This window comes from Oncorhynchus kisutch, linkage group LG28 (genome assembly GCF_002021735.2).
Source record: "Oncorhynchus kisutch isolate 150728-3 linkage group LG28, Okis_V2, whole genome shotgun sequence".
NCBI lineage: Eukaryota > Metazoa > Chordata > Actinopteri > Salmoniformes > Salmonidae > Oncorhynchus > Oncorhynchus kisutch.
Window position 1 is genome coordinate 43,952,138 of NC_034201.2, and position 20,933 is coordinate 43,973,070.

The 20,933-nt window shown below is 41.4% G+C and overlaps 1 protein-coding gene across 1 annotated transcript in view; it reads right to left on the minus strand.

Moving 5' to 3' along the window:
- Positions 1–4,183: 4,183 nt before the first annotated feature.
- Positions 4,184–20,933, minus strand: part of LOC109873361 (teneurin-2-like) — a 76,603-nt gene continuing 59,853 nt past the window's right edge. The window contains exon 2 of the mRNA XM_031808170.1: positions 4,184–4,616. Within this exon, the coding sequence (XP_031664030.1) occupies positions 4,276–4,616 (341 nt within the window). The 3' untranslated portion in view covers positions 4,184–4,275. The remainder of the gene's footprint in view (positions 4,617–20,933) is intronic.

The window sequence follows — 20,933 nt, forward strand, 5'->3', positions numbered from 1 at the left end:
CAGTCATATGGTCTATCACATTAGATGTTCTTTCTATTTCCTGTCCAGTCATATGGTCTATCACATTAGATGTTCTTTCTATTTCCTGTCCAGTCATATGGTCTATCACATTAGATGTTCTTTCTATTTCCTGTCCAGTCATATGGTCTATCACATTAGATGTTCTTTCTATTTCCTGTCTAGTCATATGGTCTATTACATAAGATGTTCTTTCTATTTCCTGTCCAGTCATATGGTCTATCACATTAGATGTTCTTTCTATTTCCTGTCCACTCATATGGTCTATCACATTAGATGTTCTTTCTATTTCCTGTCCAGTCATATGGTCTATCACATTAGATGTTCTTTCTATTTCCTGTCCAGTCATATGGTCTGTCACATTAGATGTTCTTTCTATTTCCTGTCCAGTCATATGGTCTATCACATTAGATGTTTTTTCTGTTTCCTGTCCAGTCATATGGTCTATCACATTAGATGTTCTTTCTACTTCCTGTCCAGTCATATGGTCCATCACATTAGATGTTCTTTCTATTTCCTGTCCAGTCATATGGTCTATCACATTAGATGTTCTTTCTACTTCCTGTCCAGTCATATGGTCTATCACATTAGATGTTCTTTCTACTTCCTGTCCAGTCATATGGTCTATCACATTAGATGTTCTTTCTACTTCCTGTCCAGTCATATGGTCTATCACATTACATGTTCTTTCTATTTCCTGTCCAGTCATATGGTCTATAACATTAGATGTTCTGTCTATTTCCTGTCCAGTCATATGGTCTATCACATTAGATGTTCTTTCTATTTCCTGTCCAGTCATATGGTCTATCACATTAGATGTTCTTTCTATTTCCTGTCCAGTCATATGGTCTATCACATTAGATGTTCTTTCTATTTCCTGTCCAGTCATATGGTCTATCACATTAGATGTTCTTTCTATTTCCTGTCCAGTCATATGGTCTATTTCCTGTCCAGTCATATGGTCTATCACATTAGATGTTCTTTCTATTTCCTGTCCAGTCATATGGTCTATTTCCTGTCCAGTCATATGGTCTATCACATTAGATGTTCTTTCTATTTCCTGTCCAGTCATATGGTCTATCACATTAGATGTTCTTTCTATTTCCTGTCCAGTCATATGGTCTATCACATTAGATGTTCTTTCTATTTCCTGTCCAGTCATATGGTCTATTTCCTGTCCAGTCATATGGTCTGTCACATTAGATGTTCTTTTATTTTTTTCTTGAAGGTGGATTTACTTTTTGCCTGAGAAATATGGATTGGTAAAACGTTCCATTCAGCTATAGCTCTATATAAAACTGTAGATTTAAGGCGATTTGTCCTTGGCTTGAGTTGTTTTAGCTGCCCTGGATTTGCCTGTCTGGTTTGGTGGTTATGCGCGTTGCTAGTATGTACTAATTGGACTGAAAAATACCGCGTTTTTTTTGAAAAATATAACATTCCTAAAGAAAATCAGAAGACTAGATAGCAATTTGGCGTCTAGATTATCTGTACCAGGCGACATGTCATCCGAAGGAGACAACAGCATCCTTTCTACCTCTTCCCTTTCTACTTCATGAAATTTGAACCTGCATTGCCTCTCCTTCATGATACAATCTTTTATAAGGGTATATGACATGGAGCCATCAGTTTAAATCATATCATTCCTCAACTTGTCCACTTTGCCTGTAAAATATTAATTAAAGTCGTTTTTTCAATGTCGTGTGAAGTTGTAATAAATATACCCTATGATTCAATAAAACAGGCAGACATGTTTGAATTCCTACCCATAATAGTGTTCAAGGTTCTCCACAGTTTTTTCCCCATCACCCTTTACTTCATCAATTTTGTGCCGATAGAATCCCTTCTTCTTTCCTTTGTTGAGCTTGGTCACAAGATGTCACGCCTTAGTTATTCTTTGTTTTCTTTATTATTTCGGTTAGGTCAGGGTGTGACATGGTGGATTTTTGTGTTTTTAGCCTGGTCTAGAGTTTTTTGTATGTTTATGGGGCTGTTTCCTTTCTAGGTAGCTTGTATGTCTATGGTTGCCAAGATTGGTTCTCAATTAGAGGCAGCTGTCTATTGTTGTCTCTGATTGGGAACCATATTTAGGCAGCCATATTCTGTGGGTACTTTGTGGGCGGTTGTCTTCTGTCATTGCACCAGATAGGACTGGTTCGGTTTTGTATTTTGTAGTGTTCTCGTTTATCATCTATATTAAATATGTTGAACACTAACCACGCTGCATTTTGGTCCTCCTCTCCTTCAATGGAAGAAAACCGTTACACAAGATTTCTTAATTTACAATAACTTTGCTTATCAAACAAAGTACCAGATTTATCAGCTACTTTTTTGGCATTATAACTTTGAATCATTACATTTCTCAGCTCATCATCAATCTATGGGGCACCATTTGACCTCTCAGTGCATTTTGTTAAAGGGGCTTATCAGCTATACTCATTAATCATTTCATAAACAAACTTAGTGACATTTCAGGATCATCCTTACTACACACTTTTAACCATTGCACATTCTTAATCTCATAGGTAGTATTAGGCAGGGGTTAGGTAGTATTAGGTGGGGGTTGGGTAGTATTAGGTAGGGGTTTGAGAGTATTAGGTAGGGGTTAGATTGTATTAGGTAGTATTGGGTAGGGGTTAGGTAGTATTAGGTAGGGGTTAGGTAGTATTAGGTAGGGGTTAGATAGTATTAGGTAGGGGTTAGGTAGGATTAGGTAGGGGTTAGATAATATTAGGTAGGGGTTAGATTGTATTAGGTAGGGGTTAGATTGTATTAGGTAGGGGTTAGATTGTATTAGGTAGGGGTTAGATTGTATTAGGTAGGGGTTAGATTGTATTAGGTAGGGGTTAGATAGTATTAGGTAGGGGTTAGATCGTATTAGGTAAGGGTTAGAAAGTATTAGATAGTATTAGGTAGGGGTTAGATAGTATTTGGTAGTATTAGGTAGGGGTTAGATAGTATTTGGTAGTATTAGGTAGGGGTTAGATCGTATTAGGTAGGGGTTAGATAGTATTTGGTAGTATTAGGTAGGGGTTAGAAAGTATTAGGTAGTATTAGGTAGTATTAGGTAGGGGTTAGATAGTATTTGGTAGTATTAGGTTGGGGTTAGAGAGTATTAAGTAGTATTAGGTAGGGGTTAGATAGTATTTTGTAGTATTAGCTATGGGGTTAGGTAGTATTAGGTAGGGGTTAGGTCGTATTAGGTAGGGGTTAGGTAGTATTAGGTAGGGGTTAGATAGTATTAGGTAGGGGTTAGGTAGTATTAGGTAGGGGTTAGATAGTATTAGGTAGTATTAGGTAGGGGTTAGGTAGTATTAGGTAGGGGTTAGGTAGTATTAGGTAGAGGTTAGATAGTATTAGGTAGGGGTTGGGTAGTATTAGGTAGGGGTTAGATAATATTAGGTAGGGGTTAGATTGTATTAGGTAGGGGTTAGATTGTATTAGGTAGGGGTTAGATAGTATTAGGTAGGGGTTAGATCGTATTAGGTAGGGGTTAGAAAGTATTAGGTAGTATTAGGTAGGGGTTAGATAGTATTTGGTAGTATTAGGTAGGGGTTAGATTGTATTAGGTAGTATTAGGTAGGGGTTAGGTAGTATTAGGTAGTATTAGGTAGGGGTTAGAAAGTATTAGGTAGTATTAGGTAGGGGTTAGATAGTATTAGGTAGGGGTTAGGTAGTATTAGGTAGGGGTTAGGTAGTATTAGGTAGGGGTTAGGTAGTATTAGGTAGGGGTTAGATAGTATTAGGTAGGGGTTAGAAATTATTAGGTAGTATTAGGTAGGGGTTAGGTAGTATTAGGTAGCATTAGGTGTGGGTTAGATAGTATTAGGTAGTATTAGGTAGGGGTTAGGTAGTATTAGGTAGGGGTTAGATAGTATTAGGTAGTATTAGGTAGGGGTTAGGTAGTATTAGGTAGTATTAGGTAGGGGTTAGATAGTATTAGGTTGTATTAGGCAGGGGTTAGATAGTATTAGGTAGGGGTTAGGTAGTATTAGGTAGGGGTTAGGTAGTATTAGGTAGTATTGGGTAGTGGGTAGATAGTATTAGATAGTTTGTATTAGGTAGGTGTCAGGTAGTATTAGGTAGGGGTTAGGTAGTATTAGGTTGTAGTTAAACAGTATTAGGTAGGGGTCGGGTAGTATTAGGTAGTATTAGGTAGGGGTTAGGTAGTATTTGGTAGTAGTTAGATAGTTTTAGGTAGGGGGATAGAGGGATGAAGACTTCCACCCCCACCACATTTCCCTCTCAGCTTCATAATTATGTCCCTCCCCCAATCTCTGTCCTACCTGACTCGTCGTCAGACTTGTGTTCGTTGTCGGAGTCGGTGAGTGTGAGGGCTGAGTTCTCTCTGCTGGAGAGGCCGGAGCTGCGGCGGGACTTGATCGCGTGACCCCCCCACAGCTGTACGGCGCGCTCCGGGGACATGGCCCCCTCCGGGTCGGAGTCTGCATCGGAGCCGGCGCTGAGGGAGTAGCCCCGCTGCAGCAAGCCCAGCTCCGAGTGAGAGGAGTGGTAGGCAGCCTGGTGCTGGGTCTGGGTCTGGGTCTGGGTCTGGGCCGGTTGGTCACTCACTCCCAGCTCCGCCAGCGTGAAGCTCCCTGAGAACAGCAACAACCCAGTTAACCCAGACATTTTATTCTAGAAGATTTCTTGGGGTTGGCAAGCTAAAGCAGGCATAAAAAGGAGAAGTGACATTTAGGTGTGTTAATGTTTGCATTTCCTTAAAAACAGGATCTGAGATAAAGGGCACCATATGCAAGCTCAGAACCCACACTATATACAAAGAGCTATATTAGAAACTCCAGGAATAAAACCAAGAGAAAACCAACTATGCAGATCTGAAGATAAACAATGAGATCAATGGTGGGAAATGGAGCAAAGATGTAATTTTCATTATGACACATTTGTCTGACCGGTCGATGTGTTCCATTGTCATAGAGATGTGAAAGAGTGAGAAATGACACATAAACAGAAATAAAGAAATGAGATATACCAATGGTCCAGGTTATATGTCAAAACACCCCATGGCTTGTATAGGATGAATTGAAAACCGGGGAGCATGAAGCAGTGTTGGGGAGCAGGATTTAAATAAATAGTATTTCAAGTGATAGTATTATGTGAAGTTTGAGGGGGGTGCGGGAGTAGGGCTGTGGCGGTCATGATATTTTGTCAGCTGGTGATTGTCATTCAAATAACTGCCGGTCTCACGGTAATTGACCATTAATTAACATACAGACGTGCTCAAATTTGCTGGTACCCGTCAACAAAAAACGAAGAAGGCACAATTTTCTTTTAAATAACATGAAACTGACTAAACTAATTTGCATCCACCATTGTTTATTCCATATTTAATAGGAGTCAGACCTGGCTTTACAGTGGGGCAAAAAAGTATTTAGTCAGCCACCAATTGTGCAAGTTCTCCCACTTAAAAAGATGAGAGAGGCCTATAATTTTCATCATAGGTACACTTCAACTATGACAGACAAAATTAGAAAAAAAATCCAGAAAATCACATTGTAGGATTTTTAATGAATTTATTTGCAAATCATGGTGGAAAATAAGTATTTGGTCAATAACAAAAGTTTATCTCAATACTTTGTTATATCGCCTTTGTTGGCAATGACAGAGGTCAAACGTTTTCTGTAAGTCTTCACAAGGTTTTCACACACTGTTGCTGGTATTTTGGCCCATTCCTCCATGCAGATCTCCTCTAGAGCAGTGATGTTTTGGGGCTGTTGCTGGGAAACACGGACTTTCAATTCCCTCCAAAGATTTTCTATGGGGTTGAGATCTGGAGACTGGCTAGGCCACTCCAGGACCTTGAAATGCTTCTTACGAAGCCACTCCTTCATTGCCCGGGCGGTGTGTTTGGGATCATTGTCGTGCTGAAAGACCCAGCCACGTTTCATCTTCAATGCCCTTGCTGATGGAAGGAGGTTTTCACTCAAAATCTCACGATACATGGCCCCATTTATTCTTTCCTTTACATGGATCAGTCGTCCTGGTCCATTTGCAGAAAAACAGCCCCAAAGCATGATGTTTCCACCCCCATGCTTCACAGTAGGTATGGTGTTCTTTGGATGCAACTCAGCATTCTTTGTCCTCCAAACACAACGAGTTGAGTTTTTACCAAAAAGTTATATTTTGGTTTCATCTGACATTCTCCCAATCTTCTTCTGGATCATCCAAATGCTCTCTAGCAAACTTCAGACGGGCCTGGACATGTACTGGCTTAAGCAGGGGGACACGTCTGGCACTGCAGAATTTGAGTCCCTGGCGGCGTAGTGTGTTACTGATGGTAGGCTTTGTTACTTTGGCCCCAGCTCTCTGCAGGTCATTCACTAGGTCCCCCCGTGTGGTTCTGGGATTTTTGCTCACCGTTCTTGTGATCATTTTGACCCCACGGGGTAAGATCTTGCGGGGAGCCCCAGATCGAGGGAGATTATCAGTGGTCTTGTATGTCTTCCATTTCCTAATAATTGCTCCCACAGCTCCCACAAACCAAATTTTTTCAAAGACAGATCTTTGGTCTTGGCCATAGTGGAGTTTGGAGTGTGACTGTTTGAGGTTGTGGACAGGTGTCTTTTATACTAATAACAAGTTCAAACAGGTTCCATTAATACAGGTAACGAGTGGAGGACAGAGGAGCCTCTTAAAGAATAAGTTACAGGTCTGTGAGAGCCAGAAATCTTGCTTGTTTGTAGGTGACCAAATACTTATTTTCTACCATAATTTGCAAATAAATTCATTAAAAATCCTACAATGTGATTTTCAGGATTTTTTTTCTTCTCATTTTGTCTGTCATAGTTGAAGTGTACCTATGATGAAAATTACAGGCCTCCCTCATCTTTGTAAGTGGGAGAACTTCTATAATTGGTGGCTGACTAAATACTTTTTTGCAGATGTAGATATTATTATTGTAAATAATTATATTATTGTAAATAATAAAACAAATGAAAATGGCATGGACAAAAATGATGGGAACCTTAACCTAATATTTTGTTGCACAACCTTTAGAGGCAATCACTGTAATCAAATGTTTTCTGTATCTCTCAATGGGACTTCTGCACCTGTTAACGGGTAGTTTGGCCCACTCTTCCTGGGCAAACTGCTCCAGCTGTCTCAGGTTTGATGGGTGACTTCTGCACCTGTTAACGGGTAGTTTGGCCCACTCTTCCTGAGCAAACTGCTCCAGCTGTCTCAGGTTTGATGTGTGCCTTCTGCACCTGTTAGCAGGTAGTTTGGCCCACTCTTCCTGAGCAATCTGCTCCAGCTGTCTCAGGTTTGATGGGTGCCTTCTGCACCTGTTAACAGGTAGTTTGGCCCACTCTTCCTGAGCAAACTGCTCCAGCTGTCTCAGGTTTGATGGGTGCCTTCTGCACCTGTTAACAGGTAGTTTGGCCCACTCTTCCTGAGCAATCTGCTCCAGCTGTCTCAGGTTTGATGGGTGCCTTCTGCACCTGTTAACAGGTAGTTTGGCCCACTCTTCCTGAGCAATCTGCTCCCGCTGTCTCAGGTTTGATGGGTGCCTTCTGCACCGGTTAACAGGTAGTTTGGCCCACTCTTCCTGAGCAATCTGCTCCAGCTGTCTCAGGTTTGATGGGTGCCTTCTGCATCTGTTAACAGGTAGTTTGGCCCACTCTTCCTGAGCAATCTGCTCCAGCTGTCTCAGGTTTGATGGGTGCCTTCTCCGGACTGCAAGTTTCAGCTCTTTCCATAGATGTTCGACAGGATTCAGATCAGGACTCACAGAAGGCCACTTCAGAATAGTCCAATGTTTTGTTCTTATCCATTCCTGGGTGCTTTTAGCTGTGTGTTTTGGCTCATTATCCTGTTGGAGGACCCATGACCTGCGACTGAGAAAGAGCTTTCTGACACCGGGCAGTACGTTTCGCTCCAGAATGCCTTGATAGTCTTGAGATTTCATTGTGCCCTGCACAGAATCAAGGCACCCTGTGCCAGGCGCAGCAAAGCAGCCCCAAAACATAACCGAGCCTCCTCCATGTTTCACTGTAGGTAGGTATGGTGTTCTTTACTTTGAAAGCTTCATTTATTTCCTGCTGTGAACATAGAACTCCAGTTTTGACTCATCTGTCCAAAGGACATTCTCCCAGAAGGATTGTGGCTTGTCAATATGCATTTTAGCAAATTCCAGTCTGGATTTTTGTATGTTTTTCTTTCAAAAGTGTTGCACTTCTGGGTCTTCTTCTGCTCAAAAAGCAAAATGGATCAGAAACTGACGTCCCTTCACCTTGGAGTTCAGCTTGTATCTCTTTGACAATTATCCTTGGTTCTTTTTCTACCATTCACACTATCCTTCTGTTGAGTCTGTGATCGATTTTCCTCATGCGGCCGCGCCCAGGGAGGTTAGCTACAGTTCCATGAACCTGACACTTCTTGATAATATTTGCAACTCTTGTCACAGGAACATCAAGCTGCTTGGAGATGGTCTTGTAGCCTTTACCTTTACATTGCAATGTCTATTAGTTTCTCCTCAGACAAATCTCTCCTTAGCTTTCTCTGGTCCATGTTCAGTGTGGTGTACACAATGATACCAAACAGCTCAGTAACTACTTTACTCCATTTAAATAGGCTGACTGACTTCATTACAAGATTGGAGACATGTGTGATACTAATTAAAGAAACTAATTAGTTTGAAATATCACTATAATTCAATTATTTATTATCTTTTCTAAGGGGTACTAACAAATGTGTCCAGGTCTTTTAGAATATCTTTGTAGAATAAGCAATAATTCATATCCTTTCACAGCTTCTTTATTCTATGACAAACCAAAGGCATGCAAGTATACATGATAAAATAGTTTTTAATTTCATCACTTTTCAGGAGGAATGAAGCATTATTTCAATGAGCTTCCAGGGTACCAACGCATTTGAGCAAGTCTGTAAATGTCTTTAGCATCTCTGGCTGCTATGCTGTCCGGCTGCTATGCACTTCCGGCTGCTATGCACCTCCGGCTGCTATGCATCTCCGGCTGCTATGCATAGCCTACAAGCCTCTGATATGGACCTTCGGAACATCTACATTTAAAAAATACTAATATTTTTCCCCAAACGATTTGAGGGAGTGTGCACATGCGGCTATTCTGTGTTGAGTGTTTAACAAATAAACAGGTCCTCCTATACGCTTCATTCTGAGTTATTTATGCAACTTTAGATGTGATACAAATGTTTGGCTATTTGTTCTGTTTTCTAAGACATTCTAAGGCTAAATGATGCAACAAATTATGATTTGAATAAAGTTGCTTGAAAGGGAAGCGCTCTGCTCTGTTTCTCTCGCAGGCTGTACACACTTCATCAGTCTCTCATTCACAATTTGATGAGCACTTGATAATATTCTCGCCCAGTATTCTCAATTTAATCTGGTCTGTACATATAGCCAACTTCTTTAAATATAGCCTAGCTGTGAATGGTATGTAACCCAATAACAAGGCATGCATACAGTCGGGAATGTGTGGCAAATCTGTCATCGAACAGCATGCAGACAAAACAGGCCTTTAGCAATATTTCAAATACAATCATGTGAAAACACAGGGTGGAAAGCAAATGGCTCTTGCTGAAAAGAGAAGACTAATCTGTCTGAAGGCTACCAAAATATTTTATCAACTTTCAACAGTGGAGGCTGCTGAGGGGAGGACGGCTCATAATAATGTCTGGAACGGAATGAATGGTATCAAACATGAAAACCACGTATTTGATACCATTCCATTGACTCCATCCCGGTCATTATTATGAGCCGTCCTTCCCTCAGCAGCCTCCACTGACTTTCAAATATTGTTTGACAAAGTAAAATGAGAGAGAGGGAGAGTGAGAAAGAGAGGGAGAGATCAGCTTTTTGACACGAACGCATCGACCGTCACCGGCGAGCGAGCTGCGCATCAGAGTCAGTGAAAATAGAAAGCATTTTTTAGGACTATCATTTCCTCCTCATATTGTAGCCTACAAAATGTGTGTCTCCACACACCTGGGCTATTGATTATTGGCTATTGGCGGATTCAAGACAAGGTTGTTTTTATTGATCTCAGATTCTTAGTTTGTTAAAGTATTCCGATAATTTGTGCGATATTAAAACATATTCTGCCAGTCTCCTGTCATGGTGGGTCCCCCTTCTTCTCCGTGGCTGTCGTGAGTAAAACATTTAAACGTGTTAACCCCAGCAAGGCTGCTGTCCCAGACGGCATCCCTAGCCACGTCCTCAGAGCATGCGCAGGACCAGCTAGCTGGTGTGTTTACGGACATATTTAAACCGCTCCCTATCCCAGTCTGTTGTCCCCACATGCTTTAAGATGGCCACCATTGTTGCTGTACCCAAGAGGGCAAAGACAACTGAACTAAATTATTACCGCCCCGTAGCACTCACTTCTGTCATCATGAAGTGCGGCTAGTCAAGGATAATTTCACCGCTACCTTACCGGCCACCCTAGACCCACTTCAGTTCGTATACCGTCCCAACAGGTCCACAGATGACGCAATCGCCATCACACTGCCCTATCCCATCTGGACAAGAGGAATACCTATGTAAGAATGCTGTTCATTGACTACAGCTCAGTGTTCAACACCATAGTACCCTCCAAGCTCATCATCAAACTGGAGGCCCTGGGTCTCAACCCCGCCCTGTGCAACTGGGTCCTGGACTTTGACGGGCCGCCCCCAGGTGGTGAAGGTGGGAAACAACATCTCCACTTCACTTCGCCACTGCCTGTTCACACTGCTATCACTCAGAAGGTGAGCTCAGTACAGGCGCATCAAAGCTGGGACCGAGAGATTGAAAAACAGCTTCTATCTCAAGGCCATCAGACTGCTAAACAGCAATCACTAACTCCGAGAGCCTGCTGCCTATATTGAGACCCAATTACTGGACACTTTAATAAATGGATCACTAGTCACTTTAAACAATGCCACTTTAATCATGTTTACATATCTTACATTATTCATATCACATGTATATAATGCATTTTATACCATCTATTGCACCATGCCTATGCCACTCGGCTATCGCTCATCCATATACTTATATGTACATATTCTCATTCACTCCTTTAGATTTGTGTGTATTAGGTAGTTGTTGGGGAATTGTTAGATTACTCCTTAGATATTACTGCACTGTCAGAACTAGAAGCACAAACATTTCGCGACACTACAAGCATTTCTCTACACGCTAACCATGTGTATGTGACCAATAACATCTGCTAACCATGTGTATGTGACCAATAACATCTGCTAACCATGTGTATGTGACTAATAACATCTGCTAACCATGTGTATGTGACCAATAACATCTGCTAACCATGTGTATGTGACCAATAACATCTGCTAACCATGTGTATGTGACCAATAACATCTGCTAACCATGTGTATGTGACCAATAACATCTGCTAACCATGTGTATATGACCAATAACTTCTGCTAACCATGTGTATGTGACCAATAACATCTGCTAACCATGTGTATGTGACCAATAACATCTGCTAACCATGTGTATGTGACCAATAACTTCTGCTAACCATGTGTATGTGACCAATAACTTCTGCTAACCATGTGTATGTGACCAATAACATCTTTTGTTTCTACTGTATTATTGACTGTATGTTTTGTTTTACTCCATGTGTATCTCTGTGTCGTTGTATGTGTCGAACTGCTATGCTTTATCTTGGCCAGGTCGCAGTTGTAAATGAGAACTTGTTCTCAACTAGTCTACCTGGTTAAATAAAGGTGTTCTCAACTAGTCTACCTGGTTAAATAAAGGTGTTCTCAACTAGTCTACCTGGTTAAATAAAGGTGTTCTCAACTAGTCTACCTGGTTAAATAAAGGTGTTCTCAACTAGTCTACCTGGTTAAATAAAGGTGTTCTCAGCTAGTCTACCTGGTTAAATAAAGGTGTTCTCAACTAGTCTACCTGGTTAAATAAAGGTGTTCTCAACTAGTCTACCTGGTTAAATAAAGGTGTTCTCAACTAGTCTACCTGGTTAAATAAAGGTGTTCTTAACCTGGTTAAATAAAGGTGTTCTCAACTAGTCTACCTGGTTAAATAAAGGTGTTCTCAACTAGTCTACCTGGTTAAATAAAGGTGTTCTCAACTAGTCTACCTGGTTAGATAAAGGTGTTCTCAACTAGTCTACCTGGTTAAATAAAGGTGTTCTCAACTAGTCTACCTGGTTAACTAAAGGTTAAATAAATCAAACTTCTGTAAGTGCCTCTACTCTACAGCTTTATGCCACTAATGTGATGATATGCATGCAATGCCTTATTATAAAAGGTGACTTTTTTTTCCTCATGTCCCCCCCCCCCCTCCCTCCCTGAGCTCGCATTTTGTTCTGGCACCTCCCAATTTACGAATTAAGCACGGGTCTTTACATATACTAAATAAATAGTGTGAAATGAGTTTTGATTTAGAGTGGGCCGTTACCATGCACCTGTCGGAACACGGGGCAGAGGGATGAAAAGACGTCATCCCTATGCACTTGAATAGCAAATGGAGAACACTTTTCCCGCGGTTCATTTTCATGCCAGCCAAGTAGGCTGTAAAGAAAAGCAATGTACTTAATATTAGGTAAAGTGATAAATAAATATAGTAGGCCTAGCCTATAGAAAGTTGATGGAATCCTCCTCTTTTTAATAGAAGCCATCACAACTCTTTTCTCACACAATTGCATAGCAGAGCCTGTAGAAATGTTGCACAACAGGAACATGTATTTAACTCCATGAATCAACCAGCTATGAGGAGCTGGTTCTCGCTTCGCAACAGGTGATCCTAATCCGCTCAAACTCTGAACGCCAGGGCTCTCATGAAGTGTTTGATTTGATTTTTAATTGCGTTTACATTGATGTCAGAGTGATTAGAGACACAATAGAGCGCTGAGTACCGGCCATTAGCAACTGGCCATTAGCAAGTTCGGCAGGCTACTAATGACCATCATCAGAATCAGAACACCGTTTTGGAGAAGCCTAGTTACCGTGACGACGACAACTGACTGCTGCTGTGGCATAAATACGGTCAACGTAACAGCCCTGCTTTCTGGAAAGAGGAATGCTTGTCAGCAATAACATGGAACATGACTCTGCTCTTAACAACAATCACAAACACACAGGATCAACCACCAGGTGTATGTGTTGGTGGGAGAAGGGAAAAGGTGGCAGTTCTGAGTAATGGACAGAGAATTAATAGTTGCTGCACTGCTGCATGTCAATGTGAAAACTACAACCTCCCGCATCTCAGAAACAATCCCTTAGTAAGGTACTTAAACTATGTGTCCAGACAGCCAGTCCGAGGAAGACCTGTGGGTAAATCTACATTAGTTTACGCAAGGTGGCTGGTAGACTTGCGGTCAAGAGACTTGGGCCAGTAACGATAGGTGAAAAGTTTGTCAATATGCCCTTGAGCAAAGTACTTAACCCTAATTGCTCCTGTAAGTCGCTCTGGATAAGAGTGTCTGACTAAGTGAATAAGATGTAATGTGTAGAGTGGACATGGGTGCCAGGACAAAACAAATCACCGGAAATGAGAAGAACAACAGCAATGGTTTCAGCTTCAGGATAAGAAACAAAAAGGATTAACCAATACGTTTTTCTAATTAAAACTAATTAAAACAATGCTGTGAATGCAATCTCTTGCAATCAGCTGAAAAGTAGGAATAAAAATGAATAAAATGAGCTCATTATAGATAACTGCAGTGAATTAATGATAAACAACATTAAAGGGACAGTCTCAGAAAGGACAACGGGTTGTGTACTGTACTGTACCTTTAAGATATCAGGAATAGTAATCACAGTACAATTATGGGATATATCAATCATAAAGGAAACGTCATCAGGATCAATGTGGACGTATGTGTGTACTGTACAGACAAGCAAAACATGAGATGATTGTACACAGCTCATAATCTCAGATCAAAAGCTCTGGGATTTCCAGACAAGACACCTTGTATACTTGTGAATATTAGATTAGAATGGTTGTGTATGAAATATTGCAGTGTTTAACAGGGGCATGATACAAATTGTAACAATATTAATGTAAACACTATCGATACTAAAACAACTAAATGTGGGAAGAGTATTTGGATCCACCCATAGAAGGGGTAAGGGGAGTTGGTTTGGTCACTTGGGACGGGACACCCGAGTGCTCTTTACTGGTGCTCAACAGGTACAGTAAGAAAGATTTGGCAGAGCAGGAAAGGCAGATGCCGGGGATACTGGTCCCGCGTGACTGTGGCACAGACCTGTGCAGTGCATGCATACCTGACAGGAAATAACTGATGACGATTGGGGCCCAGCTTCACGTAGGCTGGGTGGGTAAAGCAAGAAGACAGCACAATTCTACCATCAGTCACAAATGATTCTGTGTACTGTACCGAACTGGATATTTCGTCTGGTATGGTTGTAATTTGTAAAACTACGGCATTCTTATAAAAAAACTATAAAATTAGAATGATAATGGTGATGTCACAGAAGCCCTTTCACTCTATTTCTCAACTGAAAACAACTGAGCTCTTTTTTAAAATTTTAAATTTTAATTTATTTCACCTTTATTTAACCAGGTAGGCAAGTTGAGAACAAGTTCTCATTCGCAATTGCAACCAGGGCCAAGATAAAACAAAGCAGTTCGACACATTCAACAACACAAGAGTTACACATGGAGTAAAACAAACATACAGTCAATAATACAGTAGAAACAAGTCTATATACGATGTGAGAAAATGAGGTGAGATAAGGGAGGTAAAGGCAAAAAAAAAGCCATGGTGGCCTTTACGAAGCCACCAAACCAGAGCACCTATCTGGACTTTTGTTTAACCAGAATAGCAAACACAGGTGTGTAAAACTGATGATACAGACCAGATGCTTGACACCAAGCTTCCATTGATTAATGAGGGAGAAAGACAAGGTCATTTCTCTGACAAACGCATTTTAGTCACGGCCCAGAATCTCCCTCAGCCCAGTGTCGGTGCACACACTTTACATATCCACAAACACTCAGGCCCTGCGAGCCAACAGCCCCTTTCAACGAGGTGCTGAAATAGGAGAGAGGAGGAGGCAAGGTCATTTGTAGAGAGATCTGTTTCTATGGCAACACAGCATTGTTCGCATGCCAGCAGGTACGACATTACTTCTCTCGTCTCCTTTCAGGGCTCTCAAACGTCCTGATTGATGGCCTTATGCATATGCAAATGAGCTGCATGTCCAGGACAAGCAGAGTGTTTGTGGTCTGAAAGAGAGATAACATGAGTGGGTTAGCTGAGGTGACCAGGATAGACAGAGTGTTTATGGTCTGAAAGAGAGATAACATGAGTGGGTTAGCTGAGGTGACCAGGATAGACAGAGTGTTTATGGTCTGAAAGAGAGATAACATGAGTGGGTTAGCTGAGGTGACCAGGATAGACAGAGTGTTTATGGTCTGAAAGAGAGATAACATGAGTGGGTTAGCTGAGGTGACCAGGTCTGTCAGATCTAACTGCACATGACTGAAACTACAGCGATACGGGCCGTGTCCAGTGACAAACATGATGAAAAACATTTGTGTTGGAGCTTGGAGCTTGGAGCTTGGAGCCAGTAACGCTGGCTGAGCTGAGTAGCGCTGATTGAAAAAGACACCCAATATTTCCTGTGACAAAATCAATTTATTCTCAGAATGATACAAAGAACAACCTGAGCCTCATAGCACAAATCTAAATTCTGGAGAGCCCTAGGCAAGTCTGGGTTGTTCATATAAGTAATAATGCCAGAGATTTTGTTCCAAAGAAAAATCCCTGCTGAGCTGAAATGGTGGACTCCCAGTCGCTTTCTCTGAAACTTCTTCCGTTCTCAGGTACACAGGAGAACAGACCTTAATGAAAGCTCATAACTGTAATGAAATTGAATATGTTTCTTTCATTTTCTGTCCCAGAACTCCTTTCATGCTTCACTGCATTTTCCCTGATTTGAGTTGAGAAAAAAACAAGGCGCAGAAGGGGAGAGAAGTTTTGGAGGCATAAATGACGTAGGAGTTTCACTTAAGTCTGAACATCAAGCAAGGATTCAGGCTTGGCATGCCTGGTTCTAATCAATGTCATTTATCTGCATTTCCTAGGCTTTCTTATTAAACCGTGATCATGGCACATATTTGATATCTATCAGCTGTACAGTGTCTAATCTCTCTCATTCGTGTTCACACAGTGACAATGATCCTCCTCATCATGTCCTTGTTGCTGCATTTAACATGCTCTCTGATCCTCAGTCACTTCACATAGAGCGTGTTGGCACATTGCTTTTCAGTCAGATCAGAGTCTGTGGGATGGAGTTTCAACCTTATGGATGCCCATTAAGGTCATGCCAGAGTGTCTTCTGCTCGTCGCCTATTTGTTGAGCAGATTGTCTCTTTTATTCATGAGATTGCCCTTCGAGTATGTTTCCTTAAGTGTATTCTCCAGCCCATGGAGAACTCAGAGTTCTCCATCACTGTATCGGGGGTTCCAGTCCCACCGTCATACTGCTGTGTTCCTTTACTTCTCAGACGAGGAAGCAGCTCCCACTATCACTGTCATATGTGACTCGTTTCAGGAAACTATGTGTCACACGTCACTACTTCACAGGAGAGGCATTTGAACATATTACATTTTTGTTTTAGCAGAAATGCCTTCTGCAACATGTGAACTTTCATGTGCCGTAATAACAAATGTGTATGTCATCTCTAAATACAAAATGCACTTGTTAAACTACGAGACTAGTTGGTTTAGCCACAGAAAAAGTCAGGAACCATCCCACTAGCCATGATTGGCTGAGATAATGGATGGGCTGAACATGCCGAGAGAGGAGTTTGGATTGGTCTGCCATGTAGCACGCTTCTGTCTATCACATGAGCTGCTCAGTATGTGTAGTAAATAATCCTTGCTACTGCGGCTGTTTTAAAAATATATAACATTAGCCATAGAGAACTGCAAAAGTGTTGCTACTGCTCTCAACAACATTGCTTCCCAGAATTTAGCAATCTCTATCGACAAAGTGGGAAAAAGTTGTCATGGACTAACGTTACTTTATCGTTGACTGGAGTAACTTAACACAACAACAGGCTAAACAAGCTGTAGCTACAGGTAAGAGTCTAACTACATTTTCAGATATAAGTTTAGAATTTTGTCAGGAATAGTTTTCAATACAAGCTTAAGTGTACTGTTAGCTTAGCTAGCTAGCGAACATTACGTGTATGATCTGTGTAGTTGTCACGGCCGTCGTTGAAGGAAGACCAAAGCGCAGCGTGGTAAGCGTACATTTTCCTTTTTATTTAAAATGTCGCCAACAAAACAACAAACGAAAGAAACAACCGTGAAGCTTGCAGGACTTTAGTGCCACAAACACCAAAGGTGCGGACTCCGGACTCAAAACCTGAACCTATAGGGGAGGGTCTGGGTGGGCATCTATCCGCGGTGGCGGCTCTGGTGCGAGACATCACACCCTGACCTAACCAAATAGAGAAATAAAACGTCTCTCTAAGGTCAGGGAGTGACAGTAGTAATATTATCAATGTCTCAGGAAGCCATTTGCATTCCTAGTTATTACCTAATGTTAGCTAGCTAGATAACATTGAACCTAGTTGGTTAGCTTAAGCTACCTGCAGATTCATACTCCATACTTCATGGATGGTGGCTAGCTATGCCAATCCCTTTGTACTGTAGCTATGGGTTGGGATTATGGTTAATTAACTAGCTAGCTAGCTATATGTCTAAACAAAATACTTCACTTTGAAAGAAAATGAGTACATGACCCATCAAGTTAGCCAGGTGTGTCTGGGGATGATAATAGCATTTCTTTCCCATGACCCATCAATTTAGATAAGTATCTGGGTAAACATCATCTCATAATAATACAACTATTTATACAATATTTTGATCTGGACACTTTCAAAGTCAGATTAGGATATAGGCCAAGGAAGTTTTCGAGTTTTCCTTATTGTAGGCTACTACTTTCACCACTTTTAGTCTTGAAATATGTGGTTGCTAAGAGGTTGAGAAACTATGCTGAATAAGTCTAGACAAACAAGAGCTCTCCAGCAGGTGCACCAAAACATTCAAGGGCCATTTTCTCAAAAGTTCAGGTTACACTTTTGAGAAATACTTTCCCCATTGTTCCTCAACTGTAGTGTATGATATACCATTTTATAGCTTTGAGTCTCTACTTTTACCCAATGTAAAAAAATAAAAAATAAACACAATTTGAAATTGGGTCACATATTGTTGTGTTGCCTTATTCATGTCTCACAATGAGGAGCTCCCAGCAGCACTTTTGCTTGGAGAACAAGTGGATGAGTATTACTCAGTATTTCATGTATGCCTGATTTGGACAACAATAGCTTGGAGGTTCATGGTTAACAAGATGCTCTCTGGCTTTTCTTTGTTTTATTTGTTCTGTTTAACCAGGTAAGTCATTGACATTCTCTTTTACAATAACGACTTAGTAAAATAGGGTAATAACTGTGCGGCAAAAAAAATAAAAAAATATCCATGCAATAACAGAAATAGCCTAAAAAAAACATATTTGGCACACATAGCGTTAACAAAAACATATTTGGAACACATAGCGTTAACAAAAATATATTTGGAACACATAGCGTTAACAAAAACATATTTGGAACACATAGCGTTAACAAAAACATATTTGGAACACATAGCGTTAACAAAAACATATTTGGAACACATAGCGTTAACAAAAACATATTTGGCATACATAGGGTTAACAAAAAACATATTTGGCACACATAGCGTTAAAAAAACAAACAGGGGGCACAAATAATAGCTACTGACTCTAAAAAGCAGTCACAGGGTGGATAACCAGGTCATGTAAACTGATAATGAAACCTGGGATGGAGATTAATTGGTTGAGTTTTAAATCCTGTTAGAGTTTATTCCAGTCAGTAGCAGCAGAGTGTTGAAATGTTTTGAAGCCAGAGTTGGAGCAGAATGGGGGAACAGAAAGGGAGATGTAGTTAGTAGAGCGTAGGCTGTAGGAGGACTGGGAGAAGGAGAGGAGTTGAACATCGACAAGGTCTTAATAGAAAAAAAAACATTCATTTAAACAACTTTTTGGAGTTGAAGTTGCTACACTGTTCAGAAAAATCTGAGTTCAGACAGAAGGAAATGGCTGAAAAGATATGAAAAGGTTGAGGAAGAACAAAGCCAGTCATACCTTTTATTGGCTCGAAGCTAATTATCTTAGCAACAGGGGCTTAGTTGTGGCGAAGACATTAAGGGCTACTGTACCCTACCATGCTCATTTTCCAATCCAAGCTAATTTGCACCCATTCCAGTGTATTATCGTTCATCTTATACAAGTAATGAGGGAACCACTGCTGTGGGGTCTGACTGGGACCCAGGAAGCTAATAGCACTTCTGGAAATGCAAGGAAACGCACTGTGGAGCTGGAATTACACTGGCTCCCTCCCCTTGGCATGAACAATAGCTCATTTCTAAATCAACGCAGATCTCCCCTAAAAGCACCACTGACTAAGATCTGAGCCTCCATTAGTAAACCATTGTCAAGATATATGAAATGCAGCCAGTCTTAATGACACACTGTAAACCACTATACCACTGGAGTACCACTAAGGCCAGCTCATAGCAGAGATCTGGAGGAGGACAGAACAACTCCTATTCTTGTTCTATATCCTGGATTGTGCTGGAGACAATACTACACTACAGGGCCAGTAGAGGCAGGAAGGCCATTGGGCCAAAATGAGATTACGACCCACGGCTGCAGTGTTCTGAGGCCAAGTCCTTTTTCGATGCTGTACTTCAACAGATAACCATATCAATGCCGCATGGCCATACATGAGGCAGAAGCAGCCAGAGAGCATTTCTCAGAGGAAGAGGTCTCTGTAGTCCTGAGGAGATACAGGACTGGCCTGCTCACAAAACTACATGGAAACATAAATGCACTGCTTGCCCTCTCCTCAGAAAGGCAATGATGGAGACTCATGGTGCCAACAAGTGTTCCCCAGCAGGAATTCTGATATTTGTTTATTTTTACCCCCTTTTTCACGGTATCCAATTGGTAGTTACAGTCTTGTCTCATTGCTGCAACTCCCGTACGGACTCGGGAGAGGCGAAGGTCGAGAGCCGTGCGTCCTCCAAAACACAGCCCAGCCAAGCCGCACTGCTTCTTGACACAATGCCCGCTTAACCCGGAAGCCAGCCGCACCAATGTGTCAGAAGAAACACCCCGTACACCTGGCGACTGTGTCAGTGTGCATTGCGCCCGGCCCGCCACAGGAGTCGCTAGAGCGCAATGGGACAAGAACATCCCTGCCAGCAAAACCCTCCCATAACCTGGACGACGCTTGGCCAATTGTGCACTGCCCCATGGGTCTCCCGAACCAGGATCTCTAGTGGCACAGCTAGCACTGTGATTGCAGTGGCTTAGACCACTGAACCACTCGGGAGGCCCCTATATAAAAAAAAATTTTTTACGCTGATCTTAACTTTGTTTGTCCATAGCTGTTTTCAGTCATTTCCTATGACCAAAAACAGCTTCTGACATCAGAACAGCAATAAATAACTTTGATTTGGATGAAAATGCCCTTAATCCCCGGAACTCAAAAGAGGAAGCTGAGAAAGAGAAGCAAGCAAGGCAATACTTACATAAGTATTCACAAACCTGAGTCAATAATTTGTAGAAGCACCTTTGGCAGTGATTAAAGCTGCAAGTCTTTCTGGGTAAGTCTCTAACAGCTTTCCACACCTGGATTGTGCAACATTTTCCCATTATTCTTCATACAATTATTCAGGTTGTGTCAAATCGGTTGTTGATCATTGCTAAATAACAATTTTCAGGCCTTGCCATAGATTTTCAAGTAGATTTAAGTCATAAATGTAACTCAGCCACTCAGGAACATTCACTGTCTTCTTGGTAAGCAACTCCAGTGTTGACTTGGCCTTGTG